Source organism: Musca domestica, unplaced genomic scaffold (assembly GCF_030504385.1).
Source record: "Musca domestica strain aabys unplaced genomic scaffold, Musca_domestica.polishedcontigs.V.1.1 5, whole genome shotgun sequence".
NCBI classification, from domain to species: Eukaryota; Metazoa; Arthropoda; class Insecta; order Diptera; family Muscidae; genus Musca; species Musca domestica.
In genome coordinates this window covers 8,930,666-8,947,709 of record NW_026712346.1, presented here as the reverse complement: position 1 = coordinate 8,947,709, position 17,044 = coordinate 8,930,666, and the positions used below count along the sequence as shown (strand labels likewise).

The 17,044-nt window shown below is 37.0% G+C and overlaps 1 protein-coding gene across 1 annotated transcript in view; it reads left to right on the top strand.

Annotated features, from left to right (window-relative positions):
• LOC101896950 (exportin-1) overlaps positions 1 to 13,119 on the top strand; it is a 44,840-nt gene extending 31,721 nt beyond the window's left edge. Inside the window, exons 3-7 of the mRNA XM_005188905.4 lie at positions 10,509 to 10,879; positions 10,935 to 11,414; positions 11,471 to 11,803; positions 11,862 to 12,227; positions 12,289 to 13,119. Coding sequence (XP_005188962.2) covers positions 10,509 to 10,879; positions 10,935 to 11,414; positions 11,471 to 11,803; positions 11,862 to 12,227; positions 12,289 to 12,438 — 1,700 coding nt within the window. The 3' untranslated portion in view covers positions 12,439 to 13,119. The remainder of the gene's footprint in view (positions 1 to 10,508; positions 10,880 to 10,934; positions 11,415 to 11,470; positions 11,804 to 11,861; positions 12,228 to 12,288) is intronic.
• The last annotated feature ends 3,925 nt before the right edge of the window (positions 13,120 to 17,044 follow it).

Below are 17,044 nucleotides of genomic sequence, written 5' to 3'. Positions count from 1 at the left end.
ACTAGGGTGGCTAACGACAGATTGAGAAGCTTTGTAAGATACTCAACTCCTGGTTCATCCAGTTGCTTCAACATCACCATTGAGATTCCGTCAGGACCAAACGCTTTGGATGACTTTGCGCTTCTGATGACCTGTGCAACATCTGCCAACGTAAATTGTGGTGGTACCTCCTCGGCTGGAAGGGATCGTACACGGCATAGGATCCTTCTCTTCGCCCTGTCACTCTCGGGATGCTCTACAAACTGCCGGTTAAAATAACACGTGCACCTCTTCGGATCTGTCACTTCTACGCCGTTGAATGAGACAGATGTCCGATCGTCCTTTTTCCCAGGGTTCGAGAGCGACTTAACCGTTGCCCACAATTTACTCGTTCCGGTACCGATGTTGCAATGCTTCAGATGTTCTAACCACTTTTTCCGCTTATGCTCACCTACTAACCTGTTTACCTCCAGAGTAAGTTCCCTGACTCTGGGGTTATTAGGGTTAGTACGGCGAAGCTCATCTCGCTTGTTTGCTAATCCCGCTGCCTCTGCTGGGAAATTTGGTCTTATTACAGGTATTCGACCAGCAGGTATATAGCGAGCGGCTGCAGCTTTGATGATGTCCCGGAAACACCTAACATCAGATGGGTTGGGCAGTTCTCTGAAGCGGCGATTGGTATACTCTCTGAATTCTTGCCAATTGGCTTTCCCGTGGTTAAGGAAAGTGCGTCGTTCAGATTCAACAGAAGTCGGGTGGTCCGTTGATGGCGATAATAATGGGGACGTGGTCTGAGCCTAGAGAAATAACTGATTGCCAAGTTACGTCATTCGTCAGACCTGGGGACACGATGGATATGTCCGGAGAACTGTGGCAGTCTCCCCTTATTCTGGTGGACGCGTCCTCATTCACTGTGCAAAACATGGAGCTATCAATTTGCTCAGCCAGCGCCATGCCTCTCTGGTCATTACCTAGGACGGAATGCCATAACTCATGATGGGCATTGAAATCCCCTAGCACCAGACGGTTATTGCCTACCAGTAGTGAACTGATATTAGACATATAACGTGGGGCACAGCTATTTAGCGGCGGAATGTACACGTTGAGGACCTCTACCTCGCCGTTCCACACTTGACCGCTACCCCCATACATTCCATGTACGGGTCACTAGAGTCAAGCTCAGGCGAGATAGGTCTGTACTGGACAGAGTGGTGCAATAGGAACGCTAATCCTCCACCTCTGGAGCGATCCTTCCTCAGTACGTTGTATCCATCACAACTTTGAAGCCTGCAGGTGGTACTCAGCTTCGTTTCCTGGATCGCTGCGACCTTGATGTTCTTCCGACTCATAAAGCTTACAATTTCGTTGATCTTACCTCTGGGACCATCACAATTAAATTGGAGAAATGATGCATTATCCGGAACCTGAACAGTAATGTGTGGCGTCAACTGCTGCGTAGATTGCTGTTGAGGAGATTGCGGGGGAGTCTCATATTGCGACGACGATGAGGACGCCGAAGATGAAGACTCACTGGGGTCTACATTGACGCAGCAGGAAGCAATGTAGTCCCTATCGCTATACTCCTGTATCCGGTTTAGGCCGGAACAATTTCGGAAATGCACCCACTCCATGCATCCGTTGCATCTCACTGAAACCGATCTGTGGTGGATGCGATTAAGACAAACGGAGCAGAACCATGGTCCGGGGTTGGTCTCGATCCCGGCTCGGACCAAGAGAATACGGAGCAAACATTCCGGGTAATGTTGCTCCCACATCAGAAAAATGGACGAACACGAACATGTATTTGCTGGGTTGGCGGCCCCTGGTCGGAGAAACATGCCTCCGAGTCAATCCGGTACATGGAACCGGCCGCTGTGGGATTGATTAGCAACTGTAGATTCATTTGTTGATCTTGGCCTCTTGATAGATAAAAAATAACTTTTAATAGCCATGTAATAACAATGGTAAATAAACAAACGGTGTTCTAGGTTTTTTTAAACGGTGGGCCAAGGAAATTTTCCTATCCAAAACAGTTATTTACATCTCTTGTTAGACCTATATTAGAATACGGTTCTGTTGTATGGGATCCTCAATATGCAATAAACTTAGAAAAAATAGAATCCGTGCAAAAAAAATTCTGCTATTTGCCTTACGAGGTTTACATTGGAATAGTGATTTTGTTTGATTGAAAACCATGTTTTTACTAAAAATATTAAATGGTTATATGCCTTCAGATTTCCTAAGCTTATCTGTTAGAATTAATGTTCCGTTTAGATCTATTAGAAACTAACAATTATTACATTAAAGTAATGTGTATTGACTTTAATGAGTTTAGAAGTTATTGATTCTGTGGACTGTAATGTAGATTTTGGTATGAGTTTAAAAGTTTTTAAATCTAGAATAATTGTATTCTTAAACAATTAAAATACATGTTTTATTATTTGACAAACTAGCTGATGAATTAGATTCGGTAGCTGGATTTCAATTTCCTACTAAATTCCCATTATGATGCGGATCATAATGTGTACGCGATCCCTACGAAAAGGAAGGTCGCCCCTCGGTCGGCAGGTGTGGGAATGTGAGGTGTGGAAACGTTCGAAAAGTCATCAAAGGCCATACTTGTTAAATATAAATCAAATTTATTAAAGTATGGGATGTGGAAACTGGAAATTTTTCGCTGGCTGGAGATGTCATCGTAGACGAAAGAAATATGCTGAATTCAAAGGCTGCCAGTGAAGATAGCAATGAACCGAGTAGTTAGAAGTATAGTTAAAATCTCGATTGATACCACTGATAGAACACCACAAAGAAATAAAACTTTTCCGAATTGTAGTACGATAGAAAATGAATCATTCCCGAAAGATAGGAAAGGAATGAATTTGAGCGTGCAGTTGAACACAATTGTCTTTTAAAAACAGAGAGCAGAAGAAGTAAACGACTTAGGTAAAGGCAAAGTTTCACTCAAAGAAGATGATTGTGTGTTCTACGAATGTGTGTTGGGTGTTTAAACTCACACTGATGTACCAAAATCGAATACATGAACGATAAGAACAGGAGTTGGTCACTTGCAGACACGGTTATACAGTCTATTTTAGTCAATTGACATATTATAAAATGTAATAATGTTAATGAACATGAATTCGCAATAAATAAATTTTATAACATTTTTAAAATATTTTTCAAAGAATGTATTCCTAAAATCGAAAAAATAAATTCCAAAAACTTCCTTGGATTACGCCTAATTTGTTAACTATTAAAAATTCTAAGAACAAACTTTTTCGAAAATATAAGAAATCTGGTCCGGCATTGACTATAATAACTACTCAATTCATCATCATCAGATCAAGGTATACAATAGATGTTTGTAGATCGTACAAAGATTATCTACAAAACAGTGATAACAAAAAGTGAACAAAAAGTTTTAAATATAATAATAATAATTTATAAGGAAGAACATCTTCTTGTATATTAAAAGTCGATAATAATTAATATGTTTCCGATACGGAAATCGCTGAATGTTTTGCTAAGTGTTTCGCGCTGTCTATTCTTATGACAACTTTCCGCAAAATATTTCTTATCCATATAAATTAACAGAAATTTCTGAAGTAACTATACCATATTTTCAGTTTCAAGCAGCTTTCGAAAATAAACAGTACACATAGTGTACTGTACCGGTACAGTATCACTAAAAATTTTAGCGGTAGTGTACCGGTAAAACTACCAACGATGATCGTAGTGTACCGCTGTCGGATCGCTAAAAAATCGTTGTGTACCGCAGTCGGAACACTAAAAAATTATAGTGTACCGGAGTCGGAGCACTAAAAAACATAGTGTTCCGCAATCGGAGCATTAAAAAATCGTAGTGTACCACATGCACCATATTAAAAAAATCGAAATCATAAAACTGATTTTGAACGCTTAGCCATACTTTGTAGAATATTTAGATTTTTACACATACATTCATTGATTTTTCGATAGAACGAAATAGCAGGTAAATTATTTGCATATTAACCCATTACAATGCAACCACTAAAATACCCTTTTTTCGCGTAAAATTTAAAATTTAAATTTTCAATGGATAAATAAAAATTTTTATCACTTCAGATTTGGTCCTTTTTATTCTTCCTACCTATTCCCATATTTTTCTACTTTCTTCAATTTCGCAACCAATCTAAACATACATGACAAATAAAATAAATTCGGCTTTTTTATTTTCATAATATTGAATTTTTTAGTAACTTTTGCATTATTAAAAACATCAAACATCTACAGTACGATTCTCGTTGTGCTCCGGTACAGTATCACTAAACTATTTTTTAAGGGTTGTGCTCCGGTACGGTACATTATCTTAGTGTATCACTCCACCTCGGAATGGTACAGAACACTACGGTACAGTACCATACTGTTTATTTTCGAACGCTGGTTTTAAGGAGGCTATGTAGTTTAAAAGCAGTAAAAACTTGTCAGTCCCCTGAACACTCTTGTACAATCATTCACTTAAATTTATAGCCTGTTCACAGAACTTTTGTTTAAGACAGACAAGCAATTGCTACCCAGACAATCAAGTTTTTATTTCAGTTCATTTACTTTTTTCGTCTGGGTGTAAAAGCACATTTTACCCATTGCCCTACTATCAAAAAATTGTTTGTTTCCAAAAAGAAAATTTGTTTATTTATTTATTTTTTTTTTTTTTAATTATTATTACGTCCGTTGGTTGCCTTACCGAAATACCATTTTTGAATAGAAGACGATGGCGACTTGCACATAATTGGATTGTGCCAAGTATTTACATAAATAAAAACATACAGATTATATTTATTTTATAGGAGTATTTTGTCAGCCACATCTGAAATATTTTAGTCGTTAGTCTGAAATGATTTTAGGTGACTTTACCTTCTTGTAAGTGCATTTTGGTGTCAAAAACGAAAGTTGAACACGTGTATTTAAATGGATATGGATCGTTAAAAAATACAACTTGAAAGAATTAGTTATTCTTTTGAATGTTGGAAAAAGAAACTAATAATTAAAATGTGTAACTATACGCTTATTGTTGATTGAAAAAGACAGTTCTTGCCTAGCAACTCGTATTGAACAGTCGCAACAATTATTTCGTGCCGATTACGAGTTTATGATATCTGCATTTGAAAAATTGGAGTTTTATAAGAAAGCTCTAACCGAATCCAAGGTTGATTTTCATTCTTTCAATCGGAAATAAAAACAGATTTTTTACCACCTACATACATAATAGAAGAACTTAAGACATAAAATCTATCACCGACCAGCGTGTCTGAGGTTCTTATAAAATTCAGAACAGTGCAGTGTACTAAGAACAGTTCCTTCGAAAGCAGTTTTCTGCAAAACCAACCACCTTCAACAAAAAGGTCAGCCTCGAACAATATGCTTGAACTGTTTAAAGCACGGACACGGACCAGGGAATTGTTTAAGACAACCTGTGCGGACAAACGTTTTTTGTCCATTCACAATGAATGGCAAAGAAACCTGCTGTTTTTATTGTTTTAATTGCCAGAATGCTGAAAGAGAAAGTTCAGATCATTTGGTAAATTCTAGCTCGTGTCCAATGCGACGCCTTGAGATAGAATCAAGAAAGAGAGAGAGAGAGAGAAAGAGAAGATTTCACACATCAAACGCGTGACATTCAAACTGTACTAGAAAAGACGAACAAAAATTATAGTCTAAAATATGTAGGTCAACAGAGGAGCAAGAACAATCTCTTCAATATTGATAAGTTCTCCTTCATATCTACTAACGTAGTTGACGAGTTCAGTCAATGTACAACAAAACCCCATAAATAAACCTATAAATAATTTTAAAATAATAATAATAAAATTTCTATGTTATTAAAAGTCATTGTCTATTAAAACAGTTTGAATACTAGCCAGAAAATCAAAAGGCTCATATAGCTTCACTGAATTAACATTTTCTAAACCATAATCATAAAATGTATAGCTTATACTATTTTATTTATCGTAATGAAGACGGCGGAGTCGCTCCATAAATACAAAGTATATACTTCGTTAATTGCTACAAGATAATACAACTTACCTCGCACAGTAAAGAATTAATTTTTAGGACACTTAAAACGCAAAACATCATGGAATTATTGTCCAACAATTCTTCAGTTATATCATTACCCTAACGGAATGTACAGAAACCCATCAATTGCTGACTTAGTTTTAAGTTTTTCTGACCATCAATCAATGAAATATATGAGGAATATACCAGCGCGAAGTTAATATTAATCTTAATACAACCAGAAGGCAAGTAATTTTCCAAGCTCAGCAGATTTTTAAGAGCCAGTAAATGAGGAATCAAAAAAAAACCACATGATTTTCTAATCACTGTAGAAGTAGAAATTGTGAAAAAAAAAAATTCTGATTAAAAGAATTTTTTTGTGCGAAAAGAAAATTATTTTTGTTAATTTTTACACAATGCCGGGAGTTTCGATTGTTTCTGTAATTGAGGCGCAAAGTAAAAACACAATAAAGACAAAATACACCAGATTAGTTTAAACCCATAAACCCTGTGCTTGCCTTAAATAACTAAAACGTCAATTTACATTCCAAAATTCATTTTTGCACAAAATTACTGTTTTGAGCTTTTTTGTTTTGTTTTTATCTTTGCTTCAATGTATCATTGTTTAGTTTTCAAAAATTAATAATTTTTTTTGAAAAAAAAAAAACTGGTTTTCAAGAAAAAATGATATGGCAACACTTTTTTAACAATTGGCATCGTCAATAGAGAAACAATTAAAATTTGCTAATTATTTTGAATAAAAATATAAAAAATGTACATTTAATTGTGTATTTGTTATTAAAACGACATTTTTATTACTTGAAAGTGTTTTAAAGTTACAAGTTCTCATAAAAATACAATTTCACTTGCAAAATCCAGAATGAATGACTTCAAACCGAAAAAAATTTGCGAAGCTAAATACGGAATTAAAATAATTTTCGTTGGAATTCGTTCCTGCGACATGCCTGATAAGCAGCAATTCATCCATTCAATAAGAAACGCCAGTCGTAGCCTCTCCTTTTGCAATTAAAATATACAAACACTCTTTCAGATAACAAAAAAAAAATTTGTTTTGTATCAGATAAAAAAATAAAATTCCAAAAACACATTGATCTGGTGTGTTCAAATGCAATCGTAGCGGTTAAAATATACGGGCCTTTTTTAAATCGTCGTTCTTTTTATACCCTGCAACACTATGTGTTGGGGGTGGGATTGGGCCAAAAATTATGTAACACCTCGAAATATTGGTTTCCCACTTAGGAAAGTATATATGGATCTTCCTAGCTCGCCGAGCTGAGTCGATCTAGCTATGTATGTCCGTCCGTCCGTCTGTCCATGTTAATTTGTAATCACTCTACAGGTCGCAATTATGGCCCGATCTTCACGAAATTTAGAATGGAGGTGGGGTCTGGACCAGAATAGAACCCTATTGCTTTTGGAGATGATCGCATAATACTTAGGGGTTGAAATGGGCCAAATACTGAAAAATTTCCTGATTTTGCAGTTGCTCTACAGGTCGCAGTTATAGACCAATCGACGCGGAAGTTAGCACGGGGCTAGAGCTTAGGGCTGGCCAGAAGTCTTCGAATTTTGGTGATCATCGGGTAATATTTAGCGGGTGAAATAGACCATAGCATTTGTTTTAAATAAAATTTATTTTTAATCCCGGCGAAATCACAATAGATAAAGAGGTCAATTCTGACCGTTACGTAGATGCCGCTAGTAAATATATCTGATATATATCGGGAAATATATACAATGTAAATATACAAGGGAAGGGGATGTTAGCTAGAATGCATATATCTCAAGAATGGCTGAACCGATTTTGACAAATTTTGTCAATTCAGAATGCCGTCTTAACATAAGAGAAATAAATATTAAAAAATCGCATAGAAATGTGCCAATAATGGTGTCATAGATTTTGTAGTATATTGTGATATTTTTTTATTTTTTCATTATTTTTATCGCATGCGATTTTTTCAATTTGACTTACAATATTGAAGTATACATTTTGTAAAATTTTTCACTTTACAACACGGGTTAGGGTTATTATATACAGATTACAATTATCGTCCGATCTTCACGAAAAATTTCACAAGGGTAGGGTTAGGCTCAGAAGAGCCATTGTTTTCAAGGATGACCGCAATATATTTAGGGGTTGAAATGGACCAACCACTAAAAATGTTCCTGATTTTGGAGCCGTTAAAAGATCGCAAATAGAAACCAAAGGACTCGAGATCTCGCATGTAGTCAGGGTTAAGGACAGCGGTTAGAATGGACCACTACTTTTGTGTGCAAAAAATACCGTCATTACTTACAAGCAATATCTCAAATACACAAAAGACGAGCTTCTGGCTTTTTTATGCTGTTTTCGTTGATGAATATATACAAATATCGTAGTCAAGAAAATCATATATATGGGTCTAAATTTGTAGATGCATAGCGGCTTCTTACTTTTGGAGATGATCGCAAAATATTTAGGGGTTCAAATGAACCAAAAACAGAAAAAAATTCCTGATCACAAAATTGAAGTCAATCGACACGCCTGAGAAGAGAGTTAAGGACAGGGAAGAATTGTTGCATTTTGGATGACCATTGGATTATATTCTATATTTTATATAAACCACAGCTTACAGCACGACGGAGTGCGTAAATATTGGGCAAATGTCCCTGGTAAAAAATGCTAAGGGTAATATCTGGGCAGTGCTCCGTGATATAATTTCAAAAGCGGAATCTTCCAAAATGGATTTGGACATAAGGAGGCTTCTAATATATTGTAGTGTTGTAGGGTATCACATGGTCGGCCCCGCACGACTATAGCCTTTGCTTACTTGTTTAGATATGAACAAAGTTATATATAAATTTGTTATATGCGTAGCTTATATATGCTTCTCAAATATAAAAAAATGTCACCTAAAAAACTTCAAATTCTACTAAATAAGTGCTTAAAATCATTCATAACAAACCATGGCGTTGTCAGACTCATCTTTATAAAAGGACGAAACGATTTTTTACAATGTCTCAATCTCAAATTATCCCATTAGATCGGAATACTCCAGTATGAATTAGTATGTACCTAGATGTATTAATTCGCAAATTATCATACGTAAAACAATTGTTAATGGATGTATTTTTAATAAATAGTCATCTAATAGATTATACTGTTTGTCAATGTTTGATCTTGCTGTAATGAATATTATTTTCCCATTTTGTATACTGTAATGTCGTAAATAAAACTCAGTCCACTTGTATTTAAGTACATTATTGTGTAAATATAATGAAAATTACTAGACGAATTGTAAAAGCATGAAACATATAATCAGATGTATTTATTTATTTAAGGGCATCATAAACCATTGGCCAAAAATTGTGTATTGACAAGTAGGGATCGATGACTTTTGTCTAGTTTACAATATATGAAATTCTGTAATCATGTTCAGAGTAATGCAAATATTCCCACGAATACTGTAGTTTTGTTATCAAGGTCCCTTATCACCTTGGTGGCTTGTCTCCATGATAGCTACAATATTGGGTTGAGTTCATTTTTGACATTCCGTGAATCTTTCATTCCGATCCCAACTGTCCATTTTTGGTAGCTTTCGATTTGCTGCACGCTAGTTATAATAGCCACAAAAATATGATGTGCTACGGTAATGTTTTATTTACTAAATTAAAATTGTTACTGTGTAATTTTCACAGAGCTGATATGGAGATGCCTGACGACAAGAAGGTAACATTCATCGTAACCGAAAACATTGATCTGCTGCCAGGGTCTATCGAATACAGAAAAACCAAAAATAAAATTAAATTTTACACAACAATCAAAGTTATGTAATGCTTAATTATTCCCAGATTTTGTTTTTAATGACTGTGACTGCCAAATGTGCAGTGACATTGTCATAACAACAGCATAGTAAATCTTGAAGACTGTAACAAACCGACAGCAATTTTAAACGCTGATTATAATTATGGCTGTAACCTATTAATCATTAGTTATAATATTTTGATAAGAAGTGGTGGCTGTACGACTGTACAGGTGCAGTTTATTATAAAATGCATTCTGCGTTTCGGAATAAGCTGTTGTAAATGTTAAACTAATGCTCTCTTGGTTGACCTGCTATGTGCAGGTTTTTAACGTTTTTCTGAACATATTCATCGGTTTTTGGCAATCTCCTTTACCTTATTATCTTTATTTCTCTTAAGAGAATATTTCGATTTCCCCCGGAAATCATCTTCAGGGATCTGTTTTACAGAAAAACACAAATTACAAATAAGTAAAATTCTTTAAATTGAAATATGTTCAAGGCAAAACTTTTGTAGTGTATAATAATAATTTAGTGTTACATGATGAAAATAATAGATCAATGTAATTGCATTTAACTATGGCGTTACTTCATGTTCAGGTCTGTAAAAGTTATAAATAAGAAAATAAAATAATAAATAAAATAATAATGAGCAAGATTCTAAGGTGCTGTATATTTATTTTTTTATTATAGGTGCTTTCTGCGAAGAGGATGAAAAGCGATTTTTGGTAACTGTTATTAAAGATCTCTTGGGTTTATGCGAACAAAAGAAGGGTAAAGATAATAAAGCAATTATTGCATCGAATATTATGTACGTAGTTGGACAATATCCACGATTTTTGCGAGCACATTGGAAATTCTTGAAAACTGTTGTCAACAAACTTTTCGAATTCATGCACGAAACTCATGATGGTGTTCAGGACATGGCATGCGATACATTTATAAAAATAGCCATAAAATGTAGAAGATATTTTGTGACGATACAACCAAACGAGGCATGTACATTCATAGATGAAATATTGAGTACTATGAGCAGCATTATTTGTGATCTTCAACCACAACAGGTAACAGACTGAAATAATAGCTTTTTTTACAATATGATTGTATTTTTTATTACAGGTGCACACATTTTATGAAGCTGTTGGATATATGATATCGGCTCAAGTAGATCAAGTACAACAGGATATATTAATAGAAAAATACATGTTTTTGCCTAACCAAGTGTGGGATGAAATAATTTCACGCGCTTCTAAGAATGTGGATTTCCTCAAAAACATGACAGCTGTTAAGCAATTAGGAAGCATATTGAAAACAAATGTCGCAGCATGCAAAGCGCTAGGACATGCATACGTTATTCAGTTGGGTCGTATTTATCTAGATATGCTGAATGTGTATAAAATAACATCAGAAAACATTATTCAAGCTATTGAATTGAATGGCGTTAATGTCAATAATCAACCACTAATAAAGGCGATGCATGTTGTAAAAAAAGAGACCCTAAACCTCATATCAGAATGGGTATCGCGTTCTAACGACAATCAACTTGTTATGGATAACTTCATCCCTCCTTTGTTAGATGCGGTTCTCTTGGATTATCAGGTAATCTAGTGTAGATTTATTGTTTTAAACTAAATGCTTATAAAAGTATTTTACAGAGGTGCAAAGTACCATCAGCACGGGAACCAAAAGTTCTCTCATCTATGAGCGTTATAGTCCATAAACTGCGAAGTGACATTACGAATGAAGTGCCGAAAATTTTTGATGCGGTCTTTGAGTGTACTTTAGATATGATTAACAAAAACTTTGAGGATCATCCACAGCATCGCGTAAGCTTTTATGAGTTATTACAAGCAGTCAATGCCCATTGCTTCAAGGCATTCTTGAACATACCACCAGCACAATTCAAGTTAGTTTTTGATTCGGTTGTATGGGCATTTAAACATACCATGCGTAATGTTGCAGATACAGGCTTAAATATTTTATACAAGGTACGGTAACATATTTGTAAAATTAAAATTTGCACTGACGTATTACCGCGTATTACAGATGCTCCAAAATTTAGAACAACATCCAGCAGCTGCACAGAGTTTCTATCAGACGTATTTTACGGACATTTTGATGCAGATATTTTCGGTTGTTACTGATACGTCACATACGGCTGGTCTTGGAAATCATGCAATTATTCTAGCTTATATGTTCTCGTTGGTAGAAAACAATAAGATTACTGTAAATCTTGGTCCAATACCAGACAATACAATTTTCATACAAGAATATGTGGCTTCATTGCTCAAATCTGCATTCAGTCACTTGACAGACAACCAAATAAAGGTATTTGTTACGGGTCTATTCAATTTAGACGAAAATGTACAAGCATTTAAGGAGCACTTAAGAGATTTCTTAATTCAAATACGGGTAAGCACATATATACCGCGGTCATAAATTTGATGTAGTAACACTTTATGTCTAACGATAGGAAGTTACTGGGGAGGATGACTCTGATTTATATCTAGAAGAACGGGAAGCCGCCCTACGAGAAGCGCAAGAGAGTAAAATGTTAATGCAGCGCAACATACCAGGAATGCTAAATCCACATGAATTGCCAGAGGACATGCAGGACGAATAAGTTAATGTTGAATTCAAAATCTGCCCTTTGCAAACAAGAATATCAATGAACAGCAAATTTCAAATATTGGAAGTTTGTTAAAATATGATAAACATCAAGATTCGAGCGAAAGGATATAATGCCAGCATAACTGTATACACTATTCAGCAGCTAACATCTTGAGATCATATACAATATACACATATTTGAATATTCAACACTAAGCTCACCAATTCACATACGAACTTAACTACAGCAGTAACTTGTTTGTGTTTTTTGAATAACATAATAATGATAGAATGTACATTAAAAATTCAAAGAATTAAATTTAAATTTGCCCATTTAAAATAAAACTAAAAGAATTAAAAATAAAGATCAACAATAAACGACAACTCACAATCGATTTTTCAGGATAATGTATGTAGTAGTGTACATTGTTAAAATGTGTTAATAGCTTATAACACCATTTATCACCTTTCATATATTATAATTGTTTGTATGTGACCCAATGATTTTAATTATATTTTTATCAGTTTGAATGCGATTAATATAGTTTTTAATACGTATGAATGTATATGCTTTGATAATTATCAATGTAAAGATTAAAGCAAATTTCAAATTACCACTATTATCAAAGAATTAATGGAGTTAATCGCCGAATTCAAGTAATAGACCTTGAATAAAATTTTGGTTATAACACTATATCTTATTTACTTTGAACCGGTTTCTCGACTGCTTCGACTTTGATGTAAAACATAAAAGGCACAGTGGTTTAAAGTAAGTTTGTTATACATATTTTTCAACAATATTATTTCACAACAGAATGCTTAATCCCATTGTTGGTTTTATAGTGTAGTTGATTTTAGTAGATATATTTAAAAACAACACGTTTGACGTGTCTCTTACACCCCGAATACGTTCGCAATCCCAATAGAAGATGACCCAAATAATCAATGTAAACTAAAAGTTCCTTAGTTGTTGTTGTTGTGGCAGTAGTACATGCATGTGTTGCGTTCTGCTAATCTGGTTCCAGCTCCAGGTTTAGAAATTCGACTACTTTAATGGGCTGTAGCCAGAGATCTTCTGGAGTGAGTCGGGTAGGTTTAACTGTGCAATTAAAGAGATACAGCGTATTGTGCGGCCTGTATTGCATGCCGGGCAGGCGTCACGCATATCTTCAGACGACTACACCATCCTGAACCAAACACCATTTTAGGTCTTTGCCTGAACGTAATTGCGCCAAAATTATCCTGGTTTGTATAGGCAGCTGACGTTCTTCAGCTGCAATGGATGGGGGGTGGACTCCGGGGACGGCATTCATGGATATGCTTCCACTGCGTAGCACTAGTATTCGCAGACTACTGAAGCCGCATAGCAGACCACAGACCGACCTATCGCGTTATAAGAGGTCAACAAGGTTTCTTTGTCCGCACCCCAAGTGCTGCCGGCTAGCGCCTTGAGGACCTTGTACCTACTTTTCATCTTGCCGCAGATAGCTGTGGCTTGCGCGGACGACTTGAACATGCTGTCGAACGTGATTCCAAGAATCTTGGGGTAGTTCGTGGTCGGTATTAGAATCCCCTCGACCTGAACATTCAGCTGTGTTCTCATCTCCGCAGACCATGTGGTAAAGAGTGTGGCCGTTGATTTCGTGGCGGATATTTTCATATTCCTTCGCTGGAAGTATGCGGCAAATTCCGTGAGATAGGGGTTCAGCCTTTCGCATATGTCATCGACCACTGGGCCCGACGCAATGATCGTACAATCATCCGCATACGTTACGATCTCAATGACGTCTGGAGGGCGAGGAATTCCGGAAAGGTAAAGGTTAAACAGTTCCGGAGATATCACCCCACCTTGGGGAACTCCCTGTTTCACTCTACGGCTTTGGACTTCTTGTTTCGGAATTCCACGTACGACTGGCGTCCACACATATAGTTGATTATCCAACGTTTCAAACTTGGCCGCAGGGTAGTTCTCTGCACGTCCTCAGACAGTGTGGCATGATTGACCGTATCAAATGCCTTTGATAGGTCAATGGCTATCAACACTGTTCTGTCACACGGCCTGTTCTGGTTCAGTCCTCTACTAATATGTGTGAAATGACGTGTAATGCTGTTGTGGACGGAATCCGTGCTGGTGGTTGGCAACTGTATAGCTTTCTCCAATGCTGGGGAGGAGTAAAGCCTCAAGAGTCTTAGCTACTGGCGACAAAAGCGAAATCGGCCTGTACGGTTCGCCTTTGCTTCAGTAGCGGAACCACCCAACCCATTTTCCAGGTTTCGGGTATTATGTGGATGGCTAGCGACAAATTGAGAACTTTCGTTAAGTACTCGACTCCCGGCGTATCCAGCTGCTTCAACATTACCACTGAGATTCCGTCCGGGCCCAACGCTTTGGATGACTTAGCATTACGGATGACATTTGCAACATCACCCATCGTAAACTGTGGTGGTTCCTCCTCAGCAGGAAGAGATCTGATACGACGTAGTACTCTTCGCTTCGCCCTATCGCTCTCGGGGTGCTCGACAAATTGTCGGTTAAAATACTCCGCGCACCTCTTCTTTTTTCCAGGGTTCGAGAGCGACTTAACCGTTGCCCACAGCTTACTCATATCGGTTCCAATGTCGCAGCACTTCAGATGGTGTAGCCACTTTTTCCTCTTATGCTCCAACCAACTGTTGACTTCCACTGTCAAATCACTGATTCTAGGATCAGTAGGGTTGGTACGACGGAGATCATCACGCTCGTTTGCTAATCCCGCTGCCTCTGCTGGGAAGTTTGGTCTTAGTTTGGAGAGTTGGGTAGGTTTGGCGGTGCAATTGAAGAGGTGCAGCGTATTGTGCCGGGCAGATGTCACGCACATCTTCGTCAATCGTGCGCAATACGTATTGAGACGACCGCACCATCCTGAACGTAATTGCGCCAAAACTGCCCTGGTTTGTCTAGGCAGCTGACGCTGTTCAGCTGCAACGGAGGGGGGGGGGGGGGGTGGATTCCATGGACGGCGTTCATCAAGCAGGTACTGCACCGAAAGCATATGATTATGCTGACGTAAGGGAAAGGTTTTCGCCTCCTTCATGGAACAGGAACGCTTATCCCCCACCTCCACTTGTACTGCGATCATTCGCAATATGTTGTAGGCTGCAATTTTCATTCAGCTTGGTTTCCTGTACCGCTGCGATCTTAATATTCCTCCGATTCATAAATTCCAATATATAATCTATTTTGTCCGTTGTAATTGAATTGCAAGAACGATGTACAATCCAGAGTTGGAACAGCAACATGTGGCGTAAGATACTGCGGTATTGGTTGCTGTTCGGGAGACTGCTGTGGAGTTTCATTCTCCGGCGACGACTCTGAAGGGGACGACGAAGACATGGACTCGCTGGGGACTACGCTATTGCAGCCAGCGTTCGAAAATAAACAGTATGGTACTGTACCGTAGTGTTCTGTACCGTTCGAGGTGGAGTGGTACACAAAGATAATGTACCGTACCGGAGCACAACCCTACGATTTTTTAATGCTCCGATTGCGAAACACCAATTTTTTTTAGTGCTCCGACTCCAGAACACTACGACCATCATTGTGTTCCGGTACAACATCACTAAAGTATTTTTAGTGGTAGTGTACCAGTACACTACCGCTAACTTTTTTTTTGGTGATACAGTACCGGAACAGTACACTATGTTTGTGTACTGTTTATTTTCGAACGCTGATTGCAGCACGTCCCAACACAGCCCCTTTATCTGTAGTCTGGCAAACGTCTTAGTCCGGAACAGTTCATGAAGTGCACCCATTTTCTACATCCATTACATCGCACCGAAACAGATATGTGGTGTATGACGTTCTGACAAACTGAGCAAAACTAAGATCCGGAGCAAGCATTCCGGGATATACAAACATGTACATACTGGGTTGGCAGCCGCTGCCCGAAACTGGGATGTTGTTGTTCCGGGTCAATCCGGTATCGTAGAACCCGCTGCCGTGGGATTGATTTTTTTTAATTATAAAAAAAAAATTTAAAATTATATGGAACAAATTTTTTATTTATTTGATATTTTCCCTCAATATTAAAATAAGTTAAATAGCGTGAAAAATGAATGAAATACCTTTTTTTCTTTAAAAAATATGACCCAAATTGTTCAATCTATAAATTTTATGGTAAAAGTGGTTAATATTGCACGTTTCTTAAAATGATTGACTTTGAAAAAAAAATATTTTTCAAGACAACAGACAAATATACATACATAACATACACAAAATTGGCAGATGTTTACATGCATGGCTCAATAAGAAAGGTTGGTCAACTTCAAAGAAACTGGAAAAATGCAACTCTGTGCTGGGGTCTTGTAGTGTCAACTAGACTTTTAAATATGCAACAGTTGACTTTGTTTTTTTTTGTCTGTCCATGTATTTTTGTAAACAAAGTACAGTTCGCATTTATTGCCCTATCCTGATGAAAGTTTTCACAGATCATTTGTTTGGCCCAAGGACGAACCCTATTGAAATTGGAGATAATCGGTCAAAATTTAGATATAGCTCCCATATATATATTCGTCCGATTTGCCTTTTATTGTGCACCAAACGTGTAATATCAGCCCGAATAGTATGGAATTTTGCACAT